The 21,018-nt window shown below is 44.8% G+C and overlaps 1 protein-coding gene across 1 annotated transcript in view; it reads right to left on the minus strand.

Moving 5' to 3' along the window:
- Window positions 1–21,018, minus strand: part of HIPK2 (homeodomain interacting protein kinase 2) — a 158,060-nt gene that overhangs the window by 21,665 nt on the left and 115,377 nt on the right. Inside the window, 9 exon segments of the mRNA XM_033162035.1 lie at window positions 2,508–2,629; window positions 10,708–10,930; window positions 12,552–12,714; window positions 15,169–15,353; window positions 16,228–16,245; window positions 16,247–16,316; window positions 17,176–17,231; window positions 17,233–17,304; window positions 20,362–20,485. Coding sequence (XP_033017926.1) covers window positions 2,508–2,629; window positions 10,708–10,930; window positions 12,552–12,714; window positions 15,169–15,353; window positions 16,228–16,245; window positions 16,247–16,316; window positions 17,176–17,231; window positions 17,233–17,304; window positions 20,362–20,485 — 1,033 coding nt within the window.

Below are 21,018 nucleotides of genomic sequence, written 5' to 3' on the forward strand. Positions count from 1 at the left end.
CAACCTAGAAATGTTCTTCAAAGAGGTCAGTTTCTAAATTGAGAGCTGTGAGGGCTTCAGCATCCATAGAAGTCACAGCCTGTGGGCCGGAAGCCCTTTTCCCAACTTGGTGACCCTTCAGATATATTGGCCAAAAATTCCCATCATTTCTGGACATTGGCTCATGCTGGAAGTTGAAGTCCAAAACACCTGGGAGGCACCAGGTTGAGGCTGGCTGTTACCTGATAGTTTCATGTGTTACGTGGAATTTATTCCTTTGACCCTCTATATTAATTGTTTATTGCAGTGATGTTTTGAAACTCTAGATCCTTGCTTGGGACTACCTGTTTCCTTCGAAAAGTTCAGGGTGGGGAACCTATGGCTCATCAGACGTTGCTGTACAACTACCCTTCTGTCACCTGTCACAACTAATCATGGGAGTGGCCCTTTATGAAAGTGCAGGATTTGGTGTTTTGTTTTTTGGGGCTCCTGCAGAATGTAAAAATCCCAGGCTGTGCTCACACTTCAATCTCTAGCCACTGTTTAAGTGGTACAAGTATTCTACGGACAGTCTCCACTACTGCCTTAGCGTTCGGATCAGCCCCATGTTTTGAATCTGTCTGCTGGGATTGCCAGTTGTACTAAGGCCAACTGAGAAGTCTGGAATATGTTTGGGGGTCTGAGTTTTGAAACTGCACACGCTCACAGCCATACCATTTCACACGGTGCTTCTGTCCAAATATTTTACATATTTACATTTGCAAAATTCACTTACTTTTTTTTAAGCTTTGGGAGGAAACAAACCCTCCTTCTTTCTTGTTCGTCCTTTTGAATTGCTCCCATTTATTTTATTTTTTAAATGAGAGGGGTAGGTCTGTCTGTCCATCCCGCCACCCCACCACCCCCCATTCCCCTTGAGTGTACCACTTGGAAAAGGATGGCGTGGACTCCATTCATGTCAAAGAGGCAGCTGCTTAACAAAGACTCTTCATGGGAACAGGAGGCACCACTTAGTTAATGAAAAGGAAATCAGGCAAGCTTCAAGTTCTTTTCCATACTGCCTTTCCCAGATAAGCTGGGCTGGCAGCAGGCAAAAGGAAAAAGGACTGAACTAACACTCACTGGAATGCTATCCAGGCAAGGCAACGCTCTGGCAGGATTTTGGAGTCTGCTGATGCCTGAGAACACTGGAATGCTCTGGCATAGACAACGACATTCACTCTGAAGCACTGATTCAAATTGAATTAGTCTGGAATACAAGGGGGGCTCATATAATGGGATGGCCAAAGTCCCCAAGGATGCATCCTGGGAACTATAGTTTGCTATGGGTGCTGGGAACTGTAGCTCTGTGAAAGGTAAACTATAATCCCTGGGATTCTTTAAATGTAAGGTGTTCATGCAGCCTAAGTGTCTGGCAGCATAGCCTGTAAATGCTTGACAGCTGTGGTCGAATGCCCCCCCCCAACCTGTGTGGAGCTGCCTTATAAAGACTCAGACCTTTGGTGCACCTGACCTAAAATGACCTCTGCTATATTCCTAGTGCACCCTGTTCAGTGATGTCATTATTAATATTTAGACTTTATTTCCCTAACATAATGAAGAGAAGATGTAGAACAGATCGTTCATCCTCAATGTCTATTTTATTTTTGTCTTTGGGACAAGTGGATTTTAAAAAATGGGAGAGATAGCAAATTCTGTGAAACTGCATGGTGTTCTCAGGCACCATTAGACTGAGTTCATAGACCACTTAATGAATATACAAATTTGTCATTGACTCCAGCCCAAATGCATAGGAATCTAAATGAAACAAGGTCAAGAAATATCAACATATACTCAACATTTTTGAATCAGCAATCACCATGAGTAGGAATCATTAAATGTGCAAAAAAGGAATACCGTTGTGTTGTGGAATCATCTTATTAAATGCAGGTGTTCCTCACTGCCAAGGAAGGTGCTCCCTGTATTTTCCTATGCCTTTTATTTTATGTCTCACACTCATAAGTTTTTAATTAAAGTATTCACACTATACTTTGTAAAAAAAAAAAAAAAAAATCCCACCCCTAGCCCTTTTTGACCTTTGTCTGACCCCTGGGTTTTTTTATTCACCCTGATCCCAGGGGGTCAATAGTGACAGCTTTGGGGAATCTGCATTAGTGAGAAACTCTAGACTAGGGAATTAAAAGCTGGTGGGTAAAAAAAAAACACTGCAGAATCATGAACTCTTTAATAGTCAAAATCCAAATTAGTATCCACACACAAGTGGTACTCTCCTAATTAATAAACTGAAAAACAGTTGCTCTCTGCATCCTTTTCTTTGCATTATGGCTGACAGCTTACAGTAAGAGCTGTTTGACAGTGGAACGGACTTCCTCAGAAGATGGTGGACTCTCCATCCTTGGAGGTTTTTAAGCAGAGGTTGGGTGACCATCTATCATGTACGATCTAGTTGAGATTCCTGCATTGCAGGGGGTTGGACCAGATGACCCTCGGGGTCCCTTAAACAATTCTACGATTCTATTAAAATTTACCTGTGCTAAAAGTCCTGGCTGGATCTGAAGGGGCTGAGCCCCAGGAGCCTGAGTGACTATTGGAACAGCATTCTCCATCCGGACTGAATACCCAGCATGCTTTGAAGGGGACGTCTGTAACCCTGTGCAATGAAAATAAAAGATAAAAGGTGTTAGCCATCATCAGTTGCTTTTCTAGGAAAAAAGCACCTTAAACTCTCCTGAGCAACTCTCCTCTGTGGCCAAATGGACTTAAGATTGACCCAAACCTGCCATTTGAACTTGACTCTTCTCACATTCCATGCGCTGGCTGAGGTAGATTACTCCTGTTTTTCTTTGGTGAATAAACTGTTATCACTCAGAACCGTAGGCCAGAACGATTCAATACAAATAGAAATACAAAGCACATACAGAAGCCCAGGTCAACGTAATGTATTTCACTAAACATGCATACAATAAAAGAACTGAAATATAATGCTTCCCCACCCGAACATAGGGCCCACAGACCCTCCACATAGATTAATATATGGGTGCTACAAATACAAGGGAGAAAAAGAATACCTCACTCACCCCTCTAGGACTTTTTTTTTTTTTGAAGGCTGGCTCTGCTATTTCCAGCAGTACCTCAGGCAAATAATCATTAGAAAGGAAATTACTAGCTTTAGATTTCATAAAGCCCGAAACTGTAATTCTAGCATCATCACCACCACAGCTCATATCTATCAATTTATTTCAGGAGAAATTTGATTTTCCACTAGCTAGCTTTTTCTTAGGAAGGAAGGAGTTTCTCCTTTGTATTATTCCACCTTATTGCTCTCCACAGAGTTCTCCGCAATGCCTTGTTGTTGTTGTTGTTCAGTCGTTCAGTCGTGTCCGACTCTTCGTGACCCCATGGACCAGAGCACGCCAGGCACGCCTATCCTTCACCGCCTCCCGCAGTTTGGCCAAACTCATGTTAGTAGCTTCGAGAATACTGTCCAACCATCTCATCCTTTGTCGTCCCCTTCTCCTTGTGCCCTCCATCTTTCCCAACATCAGTGTCTTTTCCAGGGAGTCTTCTCTTCTCATGAGGTGGCCAAAGTACTGGAGCCTCAACTTCAGGATCTGTCCTTCTAGTGAGCACTCAGGGCCGATTTCCTTGAGAATGGATAGGTTTGATCTTCTTGCAGTCCATGGGACTCTCAAGAGTCTCCTCCAGCACCATAATTCAAAAGCATCAATTCTTCGGCGATCAGCCTTCTCGATGGTCCAGCTCTCACTTCCGTACATTACTACTGGGAAAACCATAGCTTTAACTATACGGACCTTTGTCGGCAAGGTGATGTCTTTGCTTTTTAAGATGCTGTCTAGGTTTGTCATTGCTTTTCTCCCAAGAAGCAGGCGTCTTCTAATTTCGTGACTGCTGTCACCATCTGCAGTGATCATGGAACCCAAGAAAGTGAAATCTCTCACTGCCTCCATTTCTTCCCCTTCTATTTGCCAGGAGGTGATGGGACCAGTGGCCATGATCTTAGTTTTTTTGATGTTGAGCTTCAGACCATATTTTGCGCTTTCCTCTTTCACCCTCATTAAAAGGTTCTTCAATTCCTCCTCACTTTCTGCCATCAAGGTTGTATCATCAGCATATCTGAGGTTGTTGATATTTTTTCCGGCAATCTTAATTCCGGTTTGGGATTCATCCAGCCCAGCCTTTCGCATGATGAATTCTGCATATAAGTTAAATAAGCAGGGAGACAATATACAGCCTTGTCGTACTCCTTTCCCAATTTTGAACCAATCAGTTATTCCATATCCAGTTCTAACTGTAGCTTCTTGTCCCACATACAGATTTCTCAGGAGACGGATGAGGTGATCAGGCACTCCCATTTCTTTAAGAACTTTCCATAGTTTGCTGTGGTCGACACAGTCAAATGCTTTTGCGTAGTCAATGAAGCAGAAGTAGATGTTTTTCTGGAACTCTCTAGCTTTCTCCATAATCCAGCGCATGTTTGCAATTTGGTCTCTGGTTCCTCTGCCCCTTCGAAATCCAGCTTGCACTTCTGGGAGTTTTCGGTCCACGTACTGCTTAAGCCTGCCTTGTAGAATTTTAAGCATAACCTTGCTAGCGTGTGAAATGAGTGCAATTGTGCGGTAGTTAGAGCATTCTTTGGCACTGCCCTTCTTTGGGATTGGGATGTAAACTGATCTTCTCCAATCCTCTGGCCACTGCTGAGTTTTCCAAACTTGTTGGCATATTGAGTGTAGCACCTTAACAGCATCATCTTTTAGGATTTTAAATAGTTCAGCTGGAATATCATCACTTCCACTGACCTTGTTGTTAGCAAGGCTTTCTAAGGCCCATTTGACTTCACTCTCCTGGATGTCTGGCTCAAGGTCAGCAACCACACTACCTGGGGTGTATGAGACCTCTATATCTTTCTGGTATAGTTCCTCTGTGTATTCTTGCCACCTCTTCTTGATGTCTTCTGCTTCTGTTAGGTCCTTTCCACTTTTGTCCTTAATTGTGGTAATCTTTGTACGAAATGTTCCTTTCATATCTCCAATTTTCTTGAACAGATCTCTGGTTTTTCCCATTCTGTTATTTTCCTCTATTTCTTTGCATTGCTCGTTTAGAAAGGCCCTCTTGTCTCTCCTTGCTATTCTTTGGAAATCTGCATTCAATTTCCTGTATCTTTCACTATCTCCCTCGCATTTTGCTTGCCTTCTCTCCCCCGCTATTTTTAAGGCCTCATTGGACAGCCACTTTGCTTTCTTGCATTTCTTTTTCATTGGGATGGTTTTCATTGCTGCCTCCTGTATAGTGTTACGAGCCTCCATCCACAGTTCTTCAGGCACTCTATCCACCAAATCTAAGTCCTTAAACCTGTTTTTCACTTCAACTGTGTATTCATAAGGAATTTGATTTAGATTGTATCTTACTGGCCCAGTGGTTTTTCCTACTTTCTTCAGTTTAAGCTGGAATTTTGCTATAAGAAGCTGATGATCAGAGCCACAGTCAGCTCCAGGTCTTGTTTTTGCTGAGTGTATAGAGCTTCTCCATCTTTGGCTGCAGAGAATATAATCAATCTGATTTCGATGTCGCCCATCTGGTGATGTCCATGTGTAGAGTCGTCTCTTGTGTTGTTGGAAAAGAGTGTTTGTGATGACCAGCTTGTTCTCCTGACAGAACTCTATTAGCCTTTGCCCTGCTTCATTTTGAACTCCAAGGCCAAACTTGCCAGTTGTTCCTTTTATCTCTTGACTCCCTACTTTAGCATTCCAATCCCCTATAATGAGAAGAACATCCTTCTTTGGTGTCATTTCTATAAGGTGTTGTAAGTCTTCATCGAATTGGTCAATTTCAGTTTCTTCAGCACTGGAAGTTGGTGCATAAACTTGGATTACTGTGATGTTAAAAGGACTGCCTTGGATTCGTATCGAGATCAATCTATCATTTTTGAAATTGCATCCCCGTACAGCTTTCGCCACTCTTTTGTTGACTATGAGGGCCACTCCATTTCTTTTACGGGATTCCTGCCCGCAGTAGTAGATATGATAGTCATCTGAACTGAATTCGCCCATTCCCGTCCATTTTAGTTCACTGATGCCTAGGATGTCAATGTTTATTCTTGCCATCTCATTTTTGACCACATCCAGCTTACCAAGGTTCATGGTTCTTACATTCCAGGTTCCTATGCAATACTTTTCTTTACAGCATTGGACTTTCCTTTCGCTTCCAGGCATATCCACAACTGAGCGTCCTTTCGGCTTTGGCCCAGCCGCTTCATCAGCTCTGAATCTACTTGTACTTGTCCTCCGCTCTTCCCCAGTAGCATGTTGGACGCCTTCCGACCTGAGGGGCTCATCTTCCAGCGTCATATCTTTTATATGCCTGTTGTCTTTGTCCATGGAGTTTTCTTGGCAGGGATACTGGAGTGGGTTGCCAGTTCCTCCTCCAGGTGGATCACGTTTGGTCCAAACTCTCCACTATGACCTGTCCATTTTGGGTGGCCCTGCACGGCATAGCTCATAGCTTCCCTGAGTAATTCAAGCCCCTTCGCCACGACAAGGCAGTGATCCATGAAGGGGCCGCAATGCCTATACACGGTTATAATAATATGCCAACCTAGACTGGGCATTCAATTCCAGTTGTGGCCTAGCCAATGATAAGCAAAGATGGACCCACTAGGCCAGTTTTTAGCATCTCTGAAAATCAGGCTCTACAATCCTGTGAATGTAGACTATACCTCAATCCAATTAAGGGGGCTCTTCAACTCAGATCCTTTTGGGCTTCCCTCACCATTTGAGGCGGGACAGGCGGTTCCTGCTTGGTGGTGGCACCCTTACTGTGGAATGCTCTCCCCAGGGAAACTTGCCTTGGGCCTGCCTTGACATCTTTTGGGAGCCAGGGAAACACGTTCTTCTTTTCCTGGACTGCTTAAAATCCACTGTGAATTTATTTTATGCTGCTTTTACATCTGCAGACTCCTTTTATGCTACTTCTGCCGACTGTTTTAATGTTGCTGTTTTAATCTGCCTTACTGTAATTTAGTATACGCAATAACACATTTCATACACCATACGCTCATAAAAATGAGTCATACCCAACCTTACAAAGGCTTAGTGGTTTTAACTTTTTCTAAGTCACCCTGGGAAGCTGTTGGGAGGGTGAGGCATAAATCCCTGTGATAAATTAAATTAAATAAACAGAAATGAGGACCTGCCAACTCAGAGCAAATAAGCTGCATTCGGAAGGCTGAAAAGAGCATAGCGATAAGGATATAACTGAGTCAAATGATATCGAAACACTTTGTGAGCATTCAAACTCTCTTGGTTGATCTTGAACTGTGATATAGGAACCACCGGCGGTCGCTTTGCCCTTTCAGGTCGACACTGAAACCGCAATGACAGCAGCAGAGGAAAGCCAATGGTTTTGACGGTAACAGAGGAAAAGCCAAGTGATTCACTGAGCTTTCCATCACATACTGAAGAGGCCAGCTAGCTTCAGTGTAAATGCTAACACACAACCTGAAAAAGCTCCTTGCCTCTCCAGCAAGCAGCTGCAGTGGGGTCTTCAGAGCTGGGGTAGCAGCTGTCATCCCACCCGTGGAACATCAGGCATCACCAACCTGATACCATCCGGGAGATTTGGACTACAATTTCCATCAGTATTGGCAGCCTAAAACATATGGAATGTACCAGGTCGGCAAAGGCAGAACTACATGTTTTTTTGGGTGGGTTGGAGAAGTGTGGTACCTAGTTGTACACCAAGGGTTGGGAACCTGTGGGCCAAGACTGACCCACGAAGGGGTCCAATTTGGCCTGCAAGGCCAGTTTACCCAAACCACGCCCACCCGCAGACATCACTGTGTGCAGTTACCAAAAAGAGTGCTGCTGGAATCAGTAAGTCCAACTTCTTGTCTCCTCCCCAAAAATCACCGAACACCCTTCTCTCTGCCCCAGTCCGGGACATATAACTCACACACTTTTGAATGGACCACTGGGAAGTGGGCATGGTGGCTTGACTTCAACAGAAACAAATTTAAATAATTAAAACTTTTAAAACTCCAAAAACCAACAGGAAGATAAGTTTTAACCCCAAACGACAACACCGGAACATTCAAGACACAGGGTCTGGATAAGAAAAAACAACAGCAAAACAAGGCAGAAGGAACAACAAAAAAAGAAGGCGCGTTTCCATTCCCTTGAGAAAAAAGAGAAGAAATTCTGTGCCTGTGTTGTTGTTGTTTTTATCTGTTTATGTTTTGTGTTGCTTTGAATGGTTGCTACTGTCCTTGAGCCATTGGGATGGGGTGGAGCAGAAATTAAGTGGAGTCAATACATCTATTTTGGTGCCACTTCCCAATAGCTTCCCAATACAGGCTGTCTGAATGCCACAGCTGAAAAAGAGACATCTCCGTCTCCGGAGGAAGCGCCGCCTGTTGCTACACACAAGGGGAGAAATTAAGACTCCAGCAGCCTGTCATCCTTTCTGCCGTCCTGCCTTTTGAGCTGAAGAAATAATTGAGGATAAAAATTTGCCCAAAATAGTCAAAATGCCCTTTGTAGCTTTTGTAAATAAGACTCAGAGGACTTTTCAGGATTTCACCCTCGAGCTCTTTTATGTTATTTTAACCCCGCATAAAAAGGATAAAACGTCTGCTGCACAGCAGCGCGCCGAGACATCAATATCTGCAAAGAACTTTAATATCTTTGGATAAAAATGAGACAGAGGGAGAGAGAGAGAGAGAAGGAGCCAGGTGGCAGCAGCACAGGCTGCCAGACGGCAGCAGAACCCAGATGTGTGCGAAGGCAGGGACAGCTCCTGGGTAGAAGAAACTGGTCTTTTCCTTCAGTTTCCCCGTCCCAAATCCCACCAAGCAAACCCCCTCCCAAAAAACGGACCATGGTTGTAGTGCGTTGCAACCCAACCCATGCACATCAAACTGCACCCTCGTTCAACACATTTGCCATAGGTTAGGATCGCATCACACAGCAGTGCATTGGGTGCAGCTATACTGATGGGTCAGGGGAATTGTCTGTCTTAGGCAAAGCTTTGATTTACTGAGTCATGCTTTTCTAACCTGATGGCTTTGTCCCGGAACTTGCAGGGTTTCAACCCTGCCCAGATCTCATTCCACAGGTGAGGGGCAAGAGGAGCAGAGCCCTCCAGAAGATCTCCACCCTGCCCATGATCCGGAGGAGCCATCGAATCTGGACATCCCTTTTCTCCAGGACTAGAGGTCCCCACACCAACTACCTAGGTCCCTGGACATTTCTCATGTGCACACCCACCCACCGTTTCTCCCAGGAACACAAGAGCAGAAGGTACGGTGAGACAGGCACGGGCTTCAGAAGGGGCCAGTTAGCTGCCCATGAGGCTACTCGGCAGAGGAGGAAGCACATGAAAATACCTATTGGAATCAGGGCCTGACTGAAAGCCAGGAACGGTAGAGCTTCCAGCTCTTATGTAGGCCTCCAGTCTAAGCTCTCATCCAAGCTCCATCCTTCCTGACCTGAGGAAACAGGCAGTTATTCTGCTCCTTTATGGGTGTGCCAAAAATGCATGTGGTTTCCCCTAATGGGGACAAAGAATAGCTTAGCAGCAGCAGCAGCAATGCCCAATGCTGCAGGAGGATTATTTCTCAGTCGCGTTACTAGCCAGGAAAATGGAGTTAGTTAACATTCCAATAGAGACTCATTCCAGACACCATACCCGTAAGGGCACCGAGCGGACCAGGTTGGCAATCAACCAAGCATTACTTTAACCCAAGCCTCACAGCACTCCAGCTACTAAACTACTACAACATGCTCTGCGTGGCTTTCACCAACGAAATTTCGGAAGCTGCAAAGGGCCAAGGAAGTCTTGCTTTCTCGTGCAGCTGCGTCACCAGGAGCATATTTATGCTACCGCTTCAGGAGATACATTTTGTCTCCCACAGACTTCTTGAGTATTATTAAAATACAGTGGTACCTTGGTTCCTGAACGGCTTACTTGTCAAACAAATCGGCTCCCGAATGCCGCAAACCCGGAAGTGTTCTGGTTTGCGAACGTTTTTCGGAAGCCGAACGTCCGCCGCGGCTTCCGCTTGAGTGCAGGAAGGTCCTGCAGCCAATCGGAAGCCGAGCCTTGGTTTTCAAATGGTTTTGGGAGTCGAACGGACTCCCAGAACGGATTAAGTTCGAGAACCAAGGTACCACTGTACTAAAATACTCCGCCATGAAGCTCCAGTTCAGACTATACCAGGTCAGACCGGCTAATCTGTCCAGCCCAAGATCAACTACCCTGCTTGCCTGTGGCTCCTCAAGGTCTCAGGAAAAGGCCTTTCCATCTTTTTACTGGGGCTCCTAAGGACTCAGCCTGGGTGGCCCTGAATGCAACACAGGTGCTCTTCTTCTGAACGGTGGCCCCTCCCTGGTTGATGCTGCCTCCACAGAGGCAGGGATGTTTCTGAACGCCAGTTGCTGGAAGCCACAGGAGGGGAGAGCGCTCTTGTCCTCTGGTCCTGCTTGCGGGTTTCCCACGAGCATCTGGGTGGCTGGACTAGATGGGTCTTTGGTCTCGGCTAGCAGGTTCTTCTTAAGTTCTACCTGGGTTTCATTTCTCATTTCTGCCTGCCAAGCATATCTCTTTTGTCAATGCTAGGAGCATCCCAGAGAAATGCACTGGCCCGATAAGCAGAAACGCTTCAAATGAGACAAGGGAATGGCAGGTTTGTAGCAGATAAGCAGCGTCTCTTACCTTGGAAGCCTGGAGGACACACGATGAGGGCTTGCTGGAAGGGGTCGGGGCGAGCACATATCTGCGCCGTCCCCGTCTGCAGGGGGACGCTCCTCTGGGCCACCGCGGCCATGGAGGCTGCCGAGGGCTGGTAGAGTGCAGATTGGTAGTTTAGTATGGAGACTTCAGGGTTGGCTAAGGAAATAGTGGCACTGGTGGTGGAGGTGGGAGCCAGGGTGGTGGCCTAAAGGAGTGGTGAGATTTAAAATGAAATAAAAACATAATATGAAGGAGATGGCAATGTTGGAAAAAAGATAATAATAATAATAATAATAATAATAATAATAATAATAATAATGGAAGGTAATATAAATAAGACAAGCCAACAAGTTGCAAAAAGGAAAGGCAAGCAACATAAAGAAGGGCAGCAGAAAGAGGGGAAGAGGGTACAAGTAAAAAGGTGGAAGCTAAGGATGTGTAAGGATGAAGACTCTTCTTTAGCCATTGCATGCACCACTGTTCTGCTTATGATTGAGAAATGACCAGAATACAACAGCAGCAGCAACAACAACAACAACTGGGGAGCACTGAGCCTGCAGCCCCCCAAAAGCAGCTGGTAGCATCAAGGTCAGGAATGTGTCCCAGCCAGCATCCCCTGCAATGTGTGTGTGTGTGTTTGTGGGGGAAGGGAAGGGTCTACCAGTCCCAATTCGATACACGTCCACTCTGAAGAAAGTACCACTATGTTCATTAAGACTTCATCTCGCGTAATCGGGCAAAAGAATGCAGCCTGCATTTCTTGCGTGTCCGTATACGAGAAAGAATGCAGGAGGGTAAGCGCACTGTTGTCGTGCAAGTACAGAATGGTGCATATATGCTTCTGCCTATGAAAAGGAAGACTGGAAAATTGCTAAACATTTTTATGCGTTTAAATCCTTAATCCTATAATATGTGTGAATGACTTGATCAGCAGTTGGTGGCCTGGCTCACTTTGATGAGTTACCTGCTCGGCACACCGGCTGTTTTCCACTTTCTGAATGAGGCTTGTGGATTACATGACTCTGTAAGGGCCTTATATTAGACGTGGGTGACAGCAGGATATTTGCAGGCATATGCAGTTACTAGATACTGGGTGAATTTTTGGTGTTTCTGCCCTCTGACATGTATGGCGCTACCTGGATACCAGATTTAAAACACACACACACACACACACACACACACACACACACACATATATATATATATATATATATATATATATATATATATATATATATAATTTTTTCAAGAAACACGTATTGTGTTCAAAAAATTGGAGTCTTTAAAACCAAGAACATCTGCTGAGGGTGAGTGGGAAGAAAAATATATATGCAAACATGTCTTGTCCCTCAAAAGGATATTTCCTTCTCCTCCACCTGTAGAGGTGGAATGACAAAGAAGGAAGTCTATCAGACTCTCCTCATGAGATTATGGACTGTTAAAACGGTGTTATAGTGAGTCAATTGATTGGTCTGTTTACTCAGACTGAGAGAAGCTCTCTTGGGCAGAGAGGGCTTTCATTTAGGTAGAGCAGCCAGGGATTTATTGTGGGTCCCTTTGCTCACCTATCGCCCTTCCTGTAAACTGCAAGTGCCTTTATTTTGCACCAAATGCCAAAATCTTGGGATCACACAGAGTGGGGAATATACAGATCCCTTTCCACTGATAAGAGTTAATCAAGAATCTGGTGAAGTCTTTGTGTGTTGAAAAGTATCAAAGAGAGTTGGTCAAGCCTGCACACACACACACAGAGAGAGAGAGAGAGAGAGAGAGAGAGAGAGAGAGAGAGAGAGAGAGAGAGACTGCATTATGATGGTTCTCCTCACCTGGTTATGAACTGTATTGAGCTGGTTGTTGAAGGTCATGGTAAGGTTGGTTGATGTGCTTGGGGCCACGTGGGTAATGAATGGGGTCTTGCTCTGATTCACTGTGTCATACATGTTCACCCGCCGCTTGCAAATCTCCATGTTCTGGAAACAGGACTTGACACTGTTTATGAGAAAGAGGGCATGAAGAAGCAAGAAAGCCAAAGGGATACTTCCCATTTCATCACTGATGTACATACACTACAAACTTAAATTGTTTGGTAGACATGACTTCTTTCTAGGAAATAAGAGAACTTGAATATTCTAGGAATGCTAGGAACAGGAGAAGCCCTCGCTCCGAAACACACTACAGAGAGCAGTTCCAGAGCTGAGTCCCTGCTACTCACAGGATCCCTGTAGCAAGCAGACTCAATGGACACTCCTTACAATTTTCTGCCCCTTCATTTGTAAGGATCAAATAAAATAAAAAGGAATGCAACTTTACAACAGTTTGGATGTTATGCATGAGCACATTCCCTTAGTCGTGCAAAGCAGCTCTACTGCAAGAAATATATTCTCTGGGGTCAGTAAGTCCAGCTTCCCACTATGTGGAAAGATTCCAGAGAGATCAATAGCTCCTGACAAATGCTCATTCAAACACCTCTTAGCGTGTAACTACAGGTTACCTGAAAACACCCAGCTGCTGCTGAAAGTAAGAGTCCCGTGTCTTGCCACCCTCCTGACCTCTGTCATGTTTAATACAGCTTATCTTGTCTTGTGGTATAAAAATGGAGCTCGTAGCCAAATGTTGTGGGGCAATGGCAAGGAAATGCAAAGCACCATGACATCACAGCAGCACAAGTTGCGCTTCACATTACAGAAGTGTGATAATAAGGCTTGTGGCTGCCATTTTCAGAAGTGCTTTCCACCTCAGGAAACAGGTGGGTAGCCGTGTTGGTCTGCCATAGTCGAAACAAAATAGAAAATTCTTTCCAGTAGCACCTTAGAGACCAACTGAGTTTGTTCTTGGTATGAGCTTTCGTGTGCATGCACACTTCTTCAGATACACTGAAACAGAAGTCACCAGATCCTTGCAGCTGTTAAGAGTCGTCAACAGGTTTTCCACACCTATCAGCTGATCACCCATTCCCACCACCCTTCTGAGTAATACCCCTCCCCACTCCCTCACTATATTTAAGGATCTGGTGACTTCTGTTTCAGTGTATCTGAAGAAGTGTGCATGCACACGAAAGCTCATACCAAGAACAAACTCAGTTGGTCTCTAAGGTGCTACTGGAAAGAATTTTCTATTTTGTTTCGACCCTCAGGAAAGAAAGTGTTTCCATTACTTCCCTCACCAACTTTGGCCACATTCGCACCCTACATTTAGAGTGCTATTAAACTACTGTGGTACCTCGGGTTACAAACGCTTTGGGTTACAAATGCTTCAGGTTACAGACTCTGCTAACCCAGAAATAGTACCTTGGGTTAAGAACTTTGCTTCAGGATGAGAACAGAAATTGCACGGCGGTGGCACAGCGGCAGGAGGCCCCATTAGCTAAAGTGGTACCTCAGGTTAAGAACAGTTTCAGGTTAAGAACGGACCTACGGAATGAATTAAGTTCTTAACCAGAGGTACCACTGTACTTCAAATAGTCACGGCTTCCCCGCAAAATATTCTGGGAACTGCAGTTTGTTAAGGGTGCCGAGAGTTGTTAGGAGATTCCTATATTTCCTTCACAGAGGGACAATTCCCAGAGTTCCCCTTGAAGAGGGAATGATTGTTCAATAACTCTGAGAACTGTAGCTCTCTGAAGGGAATAAGAGCCTCCTAACCATTGTAAGCAGTCATATAATGATCTACAACTCCCAGAACTATTTGGCAGAAGCCATGACTGTTAAAAAGGTTCGCCTGGCGCATTAATTATACATCTTTAGGCACCAAGCGAAAACGTCCCTCTTTAACCAGGCCTTGCACTGATTAATATTATACAGCCTTTTAAATGTGTGTGTAGGAGGGGAGGTTATTGTTTCATTTTTGTTTTTTGTGCTATTAATTTGTGGTTTTATCCTGTATTTTCATCTTGTGAACCTCCCTGAGATCTTTGAATGAATTTATTAAGTTTATACATTTAATATAAAATAATAATAAATAGTTAAAATAGAAGTGGCACCATAGTGTTTTAAAAATGTATGGTGTGGATGTGGCCTTTCCTTTAAAAAAAAGTTTTTATTAAAGGTTTTCTTGAATTACAAAAGTACATACAGTGTCTCTGTTTTCCGTTCATAGAAGTGAAACTTCTGCCTACCTTATCCTCCCACAGAGTTATTGCATGAAAATTAATCCTACCACCTGCAGAAGGTAAGGAACAGGTGAACAAGCCACCGGAACAAATTGCTCATTCCTGAATAATGTCTCACTGGCCCATAGCTGTTAAAGCAACTCAGTTTAGGCCTTGTCAGGATCAGGAGATGGCAGTCACACTTATCATCAAAACATTCTTGCCATGATAACGGTTTTCCTGGCATCCACGTTTTGTTGGTATTCACTCTGCTTGGCTGCGATTCAAATTCAAAGCGCATTTGAGCAGAAACTGCTCCGAGACCTTCAACCCAAAGTAGAGAGAAAGGAGCTTACTGGGTGCTATGGGGGAAGTCCAGCAAGTGCGTCATGGTGACAAATGGGTGGTTGAGGGTTTCAATCGGTGTTATCCTCTTATCCGCGTCTATCGTCAACATCTTCTTTAAGAGATCTATGAACTCCCGCCGGTCTGCCTTTTCAACCAACATATCGCTGCCTTCCAAGTCTGTTGTCATATTCACCTGAAAGGAAAAACTGAATCAGTACCAAAACTACATTTCTGGAAGCCCTGGGCCTAGGGAAATCACACCCAGCCTGATGCCTACACATGCATGGCAGGATCAGGGGAACAGCCTGTGAAAGATCAAAGACTCGCAGAGTCCTCAACTATGCAGGCAAAGCTAGCATGCAGATAGTCTCCCTTTGTGCAAGTTGCTTCACAGCAGGCATAGGCAAACTCGGCCCTCCAGATGTTTCGGGAATACAACTCCCATCACCCCTGACCACTGGTCCTGTTATCTAGGGATGATGGGAGTTGTAGTCCCAAAACATCTGGATGGTCGAGTTTGCCTATGCCTGCTCCACAGGTTATGACAAATGCATGGAGGGCCCTTACATGTACTGCGATGTACACACATAAGGCACATGTGGTGTAGTGGTTATGAGCGGTAGACTCGTAATCTGGGGAACCGGGTTCGCGTCTCCGCTCCTCCACATGCAGCTGCTGGGTGACCTTGGGCTAGTCACACTTCTTTGAAGTCTCTCAGCCCCACTCATCTCACAGAGTGTTTGTTGTGGGGGAGGAAGGGAAAGGAGAATGTTAGCCGCTTTGAGACTCCTTCGGGTAGTGAAAAGCGGGATATCAAATCCAACTCTTCTTCTTCTTCTTCTTCTTCTTCTTCTTCACATGGCGCCAAAGGCATGGCTGAGGAATATGACCAGTGAGTGCAGCAGCAACAAACTGAGCAGCCCCACAGGGGTGTGTCCCCATATTAATTAAGAATATAGCACCAAAAATTCTCCAACGGAGTTTGCACGAGAATAGAGCACACATTGTTATCCTGTGGTGGGTTATTTGGCTGGATATTACCCTGAATATTTCACCAACATTCTTACCTGTGCCATATCATCCAAAACAATTGAAAATATACTTTCTTGCTTCTTTTGACTTGATCCCCGTCTCTGCCTCATGATCATCCGGTGGTCTGTTCAGAATCAAGAAAAAGTAAGTTACCTGCATCTGCTCTGAACTCTATTTAACCTTCATTGCTACTCCAGGTAGGCACCACAAAACCTTCCACCCCTTTCGGCCGAGCTCCAAGTAGCATATTGGCTGTTTACATATTGTCCATCTCACATGAAATTGCACAGGAATTGAAGTGAATCCATGCGTTTCGAGACCGCTTCTAAATTTTCACCAGATGTGAGCTGCAGACTCGGTAACACACGGTTGTAGAGGGAAATGGTGGCATCCTTCCCCTATTCAATGCTTGTGTAAAGCTTTTTTACGTTATTTGTGGGGGGTGGGGAACAGGGTCATGCTACTAACAGAACGGATGCAAGAAATAGATCTTTGGTCACCCTAGACTTGGGAGCCCCACCTGGCTTTCTTTGGGGGGCGGGGCGGGGCGGGTGCTATCATACTTAACAAATGGCAACCACAGCCTTTCCCCTCACTATATTTATATTTATCGTAAGAGCAACGTGGTGGTGTATAGAATTAGTTTCTTGATGATTGGTCTGTGTTTGAAACAGGATGATGTATTAAAGGGGCTTTTGCTTTGATCCGGCATGACTCTTCTGATGTTCTTATGCAAAGAGACAACATCCTCTCCCAAAACAATCCCAGCAGGGACGTGAGGAGGAGTCCAGCCTACTTCACGGAGCCCTTTCTATGAATTTGCAAACGTTTTGAAGACCCGAGGCATTAATTTGAAAAGCCACCCAAAAGCCACATCACGTTGTTGCAGCAACTGCATATCTGCCCGCCTTAATGCCCACAGGCCTCAATAATGTTTCGGCGTTACAAGAGGCAGGGCCCGATGAAGGAAGCTGAGAAGCAACATCTTTACCTTTAGCCTCCACAGCGGATATGGCGAATCTGTATCTCTGTTGAAAAAATCTTGTAGTCTTCGTCCCTGCGCTCAGTAAATACTCAGCTGGCAAGCCCTGCGTCTGCGAAATGTATCGGATCTGTAAGAGAAGGATAAGAAAGAAGCCCAGATTTATCTTGCCGGGATCTGTGGTAGGATTTCTTGGTTGGGGGCTAGAATAGGGGAAGGGGGGTCTCTAGGTATCTACAACAGCGAAAGAAATAAGGGGAGGAAATGGGACTGAGGGCATGGAAAATTTGGCTCAAACCAAGGACTGAAAAGGAAGGCAAGGGCCCACAAACTTTAACCATTAATAATATTTATGATGTATTAAGAGGCTAAATAACTAGGTGCTATACAATTATCTTTCCTTCTGCAGTTAAACTCCACCGCACTCCTCCTTTAGCCTTTGAAGCCTGCGGACATACGTTGCTTTATCCATAAACTGCAAAGATAAAGGGGGAGCAGTGAGAGTATAAGAATGTGTGTATGCCTTGCGGGCATTCTTTATTTGCCAAAGAGCCTTTTACAACTTTGGCTTTGATCCTCAGATGTTAATTTCAGGAGGGCTTGTTTGAGCGAGATGGCACGAAGGCCGGGTTGCGTCCCCTCCGCCATCTTTTTCCAAATGAAAGAAGTTTAGGTCTGTATGTTCCGATGTACCCAACCACTTCAGTGGGGTTCAGGTGAGCATCACCAATGTGGATAGGAAGGCATAAGAATAATCGTCTATACCCCTAGACAAAGAAGCTGAGGTAAAGTGCATCCTCTGGGTGCAGCAGGTCCCAGGAATAAATCCCTGGAGTCCCTGGTTTTAAAAAAGGAGCAGACTGAGATTCTGGAGAGCTGCTGCCTGTCAAAGTGGACAGTACTGTGCTGGATCTGTAATCCAACCTGGTACAAAGCACCTTCCTAAGCACCTACAGTATTAGCTATACGAGCAGAAATCTGTTTCCATGGAAGGCTCTTCTTTGCTAGACTGGAGCACATTTGCTGAATTTGTGCCTTGCCCATTAAAACTCTTCTGTCTGCTTGCCTCGTAATGGTTTTAAAACATGAACCTATGTTATACTGCAAACGTGTTTTATTTTCTTTTGACTGTTACTTGATTGGTTCTAATATTTTTAGAGCCTGTGCCAATTATCATAATACTGTCTACTGGTTTAAGCTGCCATTTTTATTTTTTATATTATTATTTCATCATTGTCAAACAAACAAACAAATAAATTTCCTGAGCAGAAGCAAGGAGGTGAACTGGGGCTCTGCACCAACCATCTTCCGAATGTCGCCTCTAGAGAAATTCTCAAAAGACCGTGGCAGTGAAACTGGGGAATTGGGAAAGGCAGCTCCAAATTTTGAAAAAAACTAGATTTTGGCTACATAGACTTTTGTGCTGATTATAGTCGCAGATATTTGGCATTCAATGGATGGTTGAGCAAAAGGTAAGGTTGCCACCATTTTTTCTGGCCTTGCTCCTGTTTCTTTAAGCAGCAGCCCGATAAACAGAAAATTAAGCAGGCAAAATGCTCTGCAGTATGGAGAGAAGCGATGGGCAAGACTTTATCTGCTTAATGCCTTTGTGTTGTACCACTGCTAAAGGCACTGGAACAAAACAGGCGATAATGCCAGTAACAGGCTCACCAACTTTTTTTTCTGAGAAGCTCAACAGCTACTTGACAAGAAGCAAACTTTTTGCAGGCAAAGTTTTTTCCCATCGCTGTGCTACGGTGGGCTCCTAGAAAACAACCTAGCCCAAGGATGTTCCTGCCCTTTGACTTGGACCTCGGCTGCTGCCTCTCCTACGGCAATGAAGCAATAGGAGTGTTAACGTGAATGAGCGCTCACTTGCTTCTCAATCCTTAGAATGGGAATGGAGAACTTGCAGCCTTCCTGAGGTTCTTGGACTACAATTCCCATCATCCCTGACCATATGGGCTGGGGCTGATGGAAGATGGAGTCTAGCCATGCCTGGAGGGCCACAGGTTCTCCACCTCTGCCTCAGAACATGTCCTCAGTGGCAACAAGAGGCAACTGATACTGCAGTGTAGATAACAAATAAACCTGCATTGATACTTGCTGTTACAGTGGAGTAAGGATGCCTGCTTTGCTCACTGTTTGACCAGACACCCATCTACAGAGCTTCCTAGCCACCTGGAAGTTAAGACTCTTGCTTGACAGATCAACCTAGGCGGTCAGCCCTTAAAGGCACAGTACTACCAAAACACTACAGATGAACAATTAAAAAGTAGTCTCAGGAGTTAAAAGTACAGGTAAGGTCATTTCAAGATAGTAAGGAAGAGCAAAGAGGAAGGAGGAACATAAAGACACATGGAGACAGAAAAGGACTAGAGCAGGGGTAGGCAACCTAAGGCCCGTAGGCAGGATGCAACCCAATCGCCTTCTGAATCCGGCTCGCGGATGGAAGGGGAATCAGCATGTTTTTACATGAGTAGAATGTGTCCTTTTATTTAAAATGCATCTCTGGGTTATTTATGGGGCACAGAAATTTGTTCATTTTTTTCCCTTCAAAATATAGTCTGGCCCACCACATGTTCTGAGGGACGGTGGACCGTCCCACAGCTGAAAAAGGTTGCTGACCCCTGGACTAGAGTCATACACAATCTTTGTCTTTATGGGCACTCCTGGTCCAAAACTGAGCTGGCTTTCCACTCTTAACTCCCAATGCAATGGATAAAGAGGTCTCACCACAGAGTTAAAAAAGGTACAGAGTGGCACTACTTGTTGAATTGGGGCCATGTGGCACCTTGGTGTTGCAGTGGGAGATAAGAGAATGTAGTCTGAAGTTACATGAGACCCCCACCTTGATGAAGGCAAGCTGGGCTGGGGTTGGTCAGTGACTGGATGGGTGACCAGCAGGAAACCATATCTGGGCTGCCTTGGGTCCCATGATGGTGGAAAAGTGAGATATAAATGCCATAAAATACTGTAAACAGATTAAGCAACCCACCCACCTTGTTCAACACACTCTGGCCAATGAAGAATCATGACCAATGGCAGCTCAGTTTTCCCCCTGAAACTCCAGATTGTGTGTCACTCTTGCCTTCCCCCCCCCCCATTCCCTCCTCCCCTCAATTTCTATGGGAGGAAAGTACGCACCACTCTTGCCCAAGTAAATAAAAGAGGCAACAATACCAACCTGGTCATACTCTGAAGCTCCTGGATATAGTGGCCAGCCCAAGAAAAGCTCTGCAATTACACACCCCAGAGACCACATGTCAATTGCTTCACAGAAGGGTAAACCGAGGATGATTTCAGGGGCTCTGTGGAAGAACAACAGGAGAGAGAGCATTGGCTATTGCAAAACATAGCTGTTTCATTATGAGTTGGACAGGGGTGGGGGACCTGTAACCTTCCAGACGTCGCTGGACTACAACTCCCATGATCCCTGACCGTTGGCCATGCTGGTTGGGTCTGATGGGAGTTAAAGTCCAACAACATCAGGCATCAAATAGACAGTTTGTGTTCTACAGGCATCCTGCAATAGAAAAATAAGGCTTGTGTTGCAATCCTACTAGTAACGCTTACTCAGAAGTAATCCCAACAGGACTGACTGACAAGTAAGTGCATGCAAGTATTTAAAGCATTTATTGTGCAGATGACTATGGGTATAACTAAAAGGGAAAAAAGGACAAAGAGTTCTCAAAGAGGCCCCCCCCAAAAAAAGTTTATTAGAATTGTTAATGCCTAGCAAGTTTCGGGAGGAAAATTACTTCTTTGATGCAATTTTAATGTTGCAACACTACACAAAAAAAGATACAACTGAGACTTCTTCATTGGCCAAAAGCCACAGAGA

Source organism: Lacerta agilis, chromosome 10 (assembly GCF_009819535.1).
Source record: "Lacerta agilis isolate rLacAgi1 chromosome 10, rLacAgi1.pri, whole genome shotgun sequence".
In the NCBI taxonomy this organism is placed as follows: Eukaryota; Metazoa; Chordata; class Lepidosauria; order Squamata; family Lacertidae; genus Lacerta; species Lacerta agilis.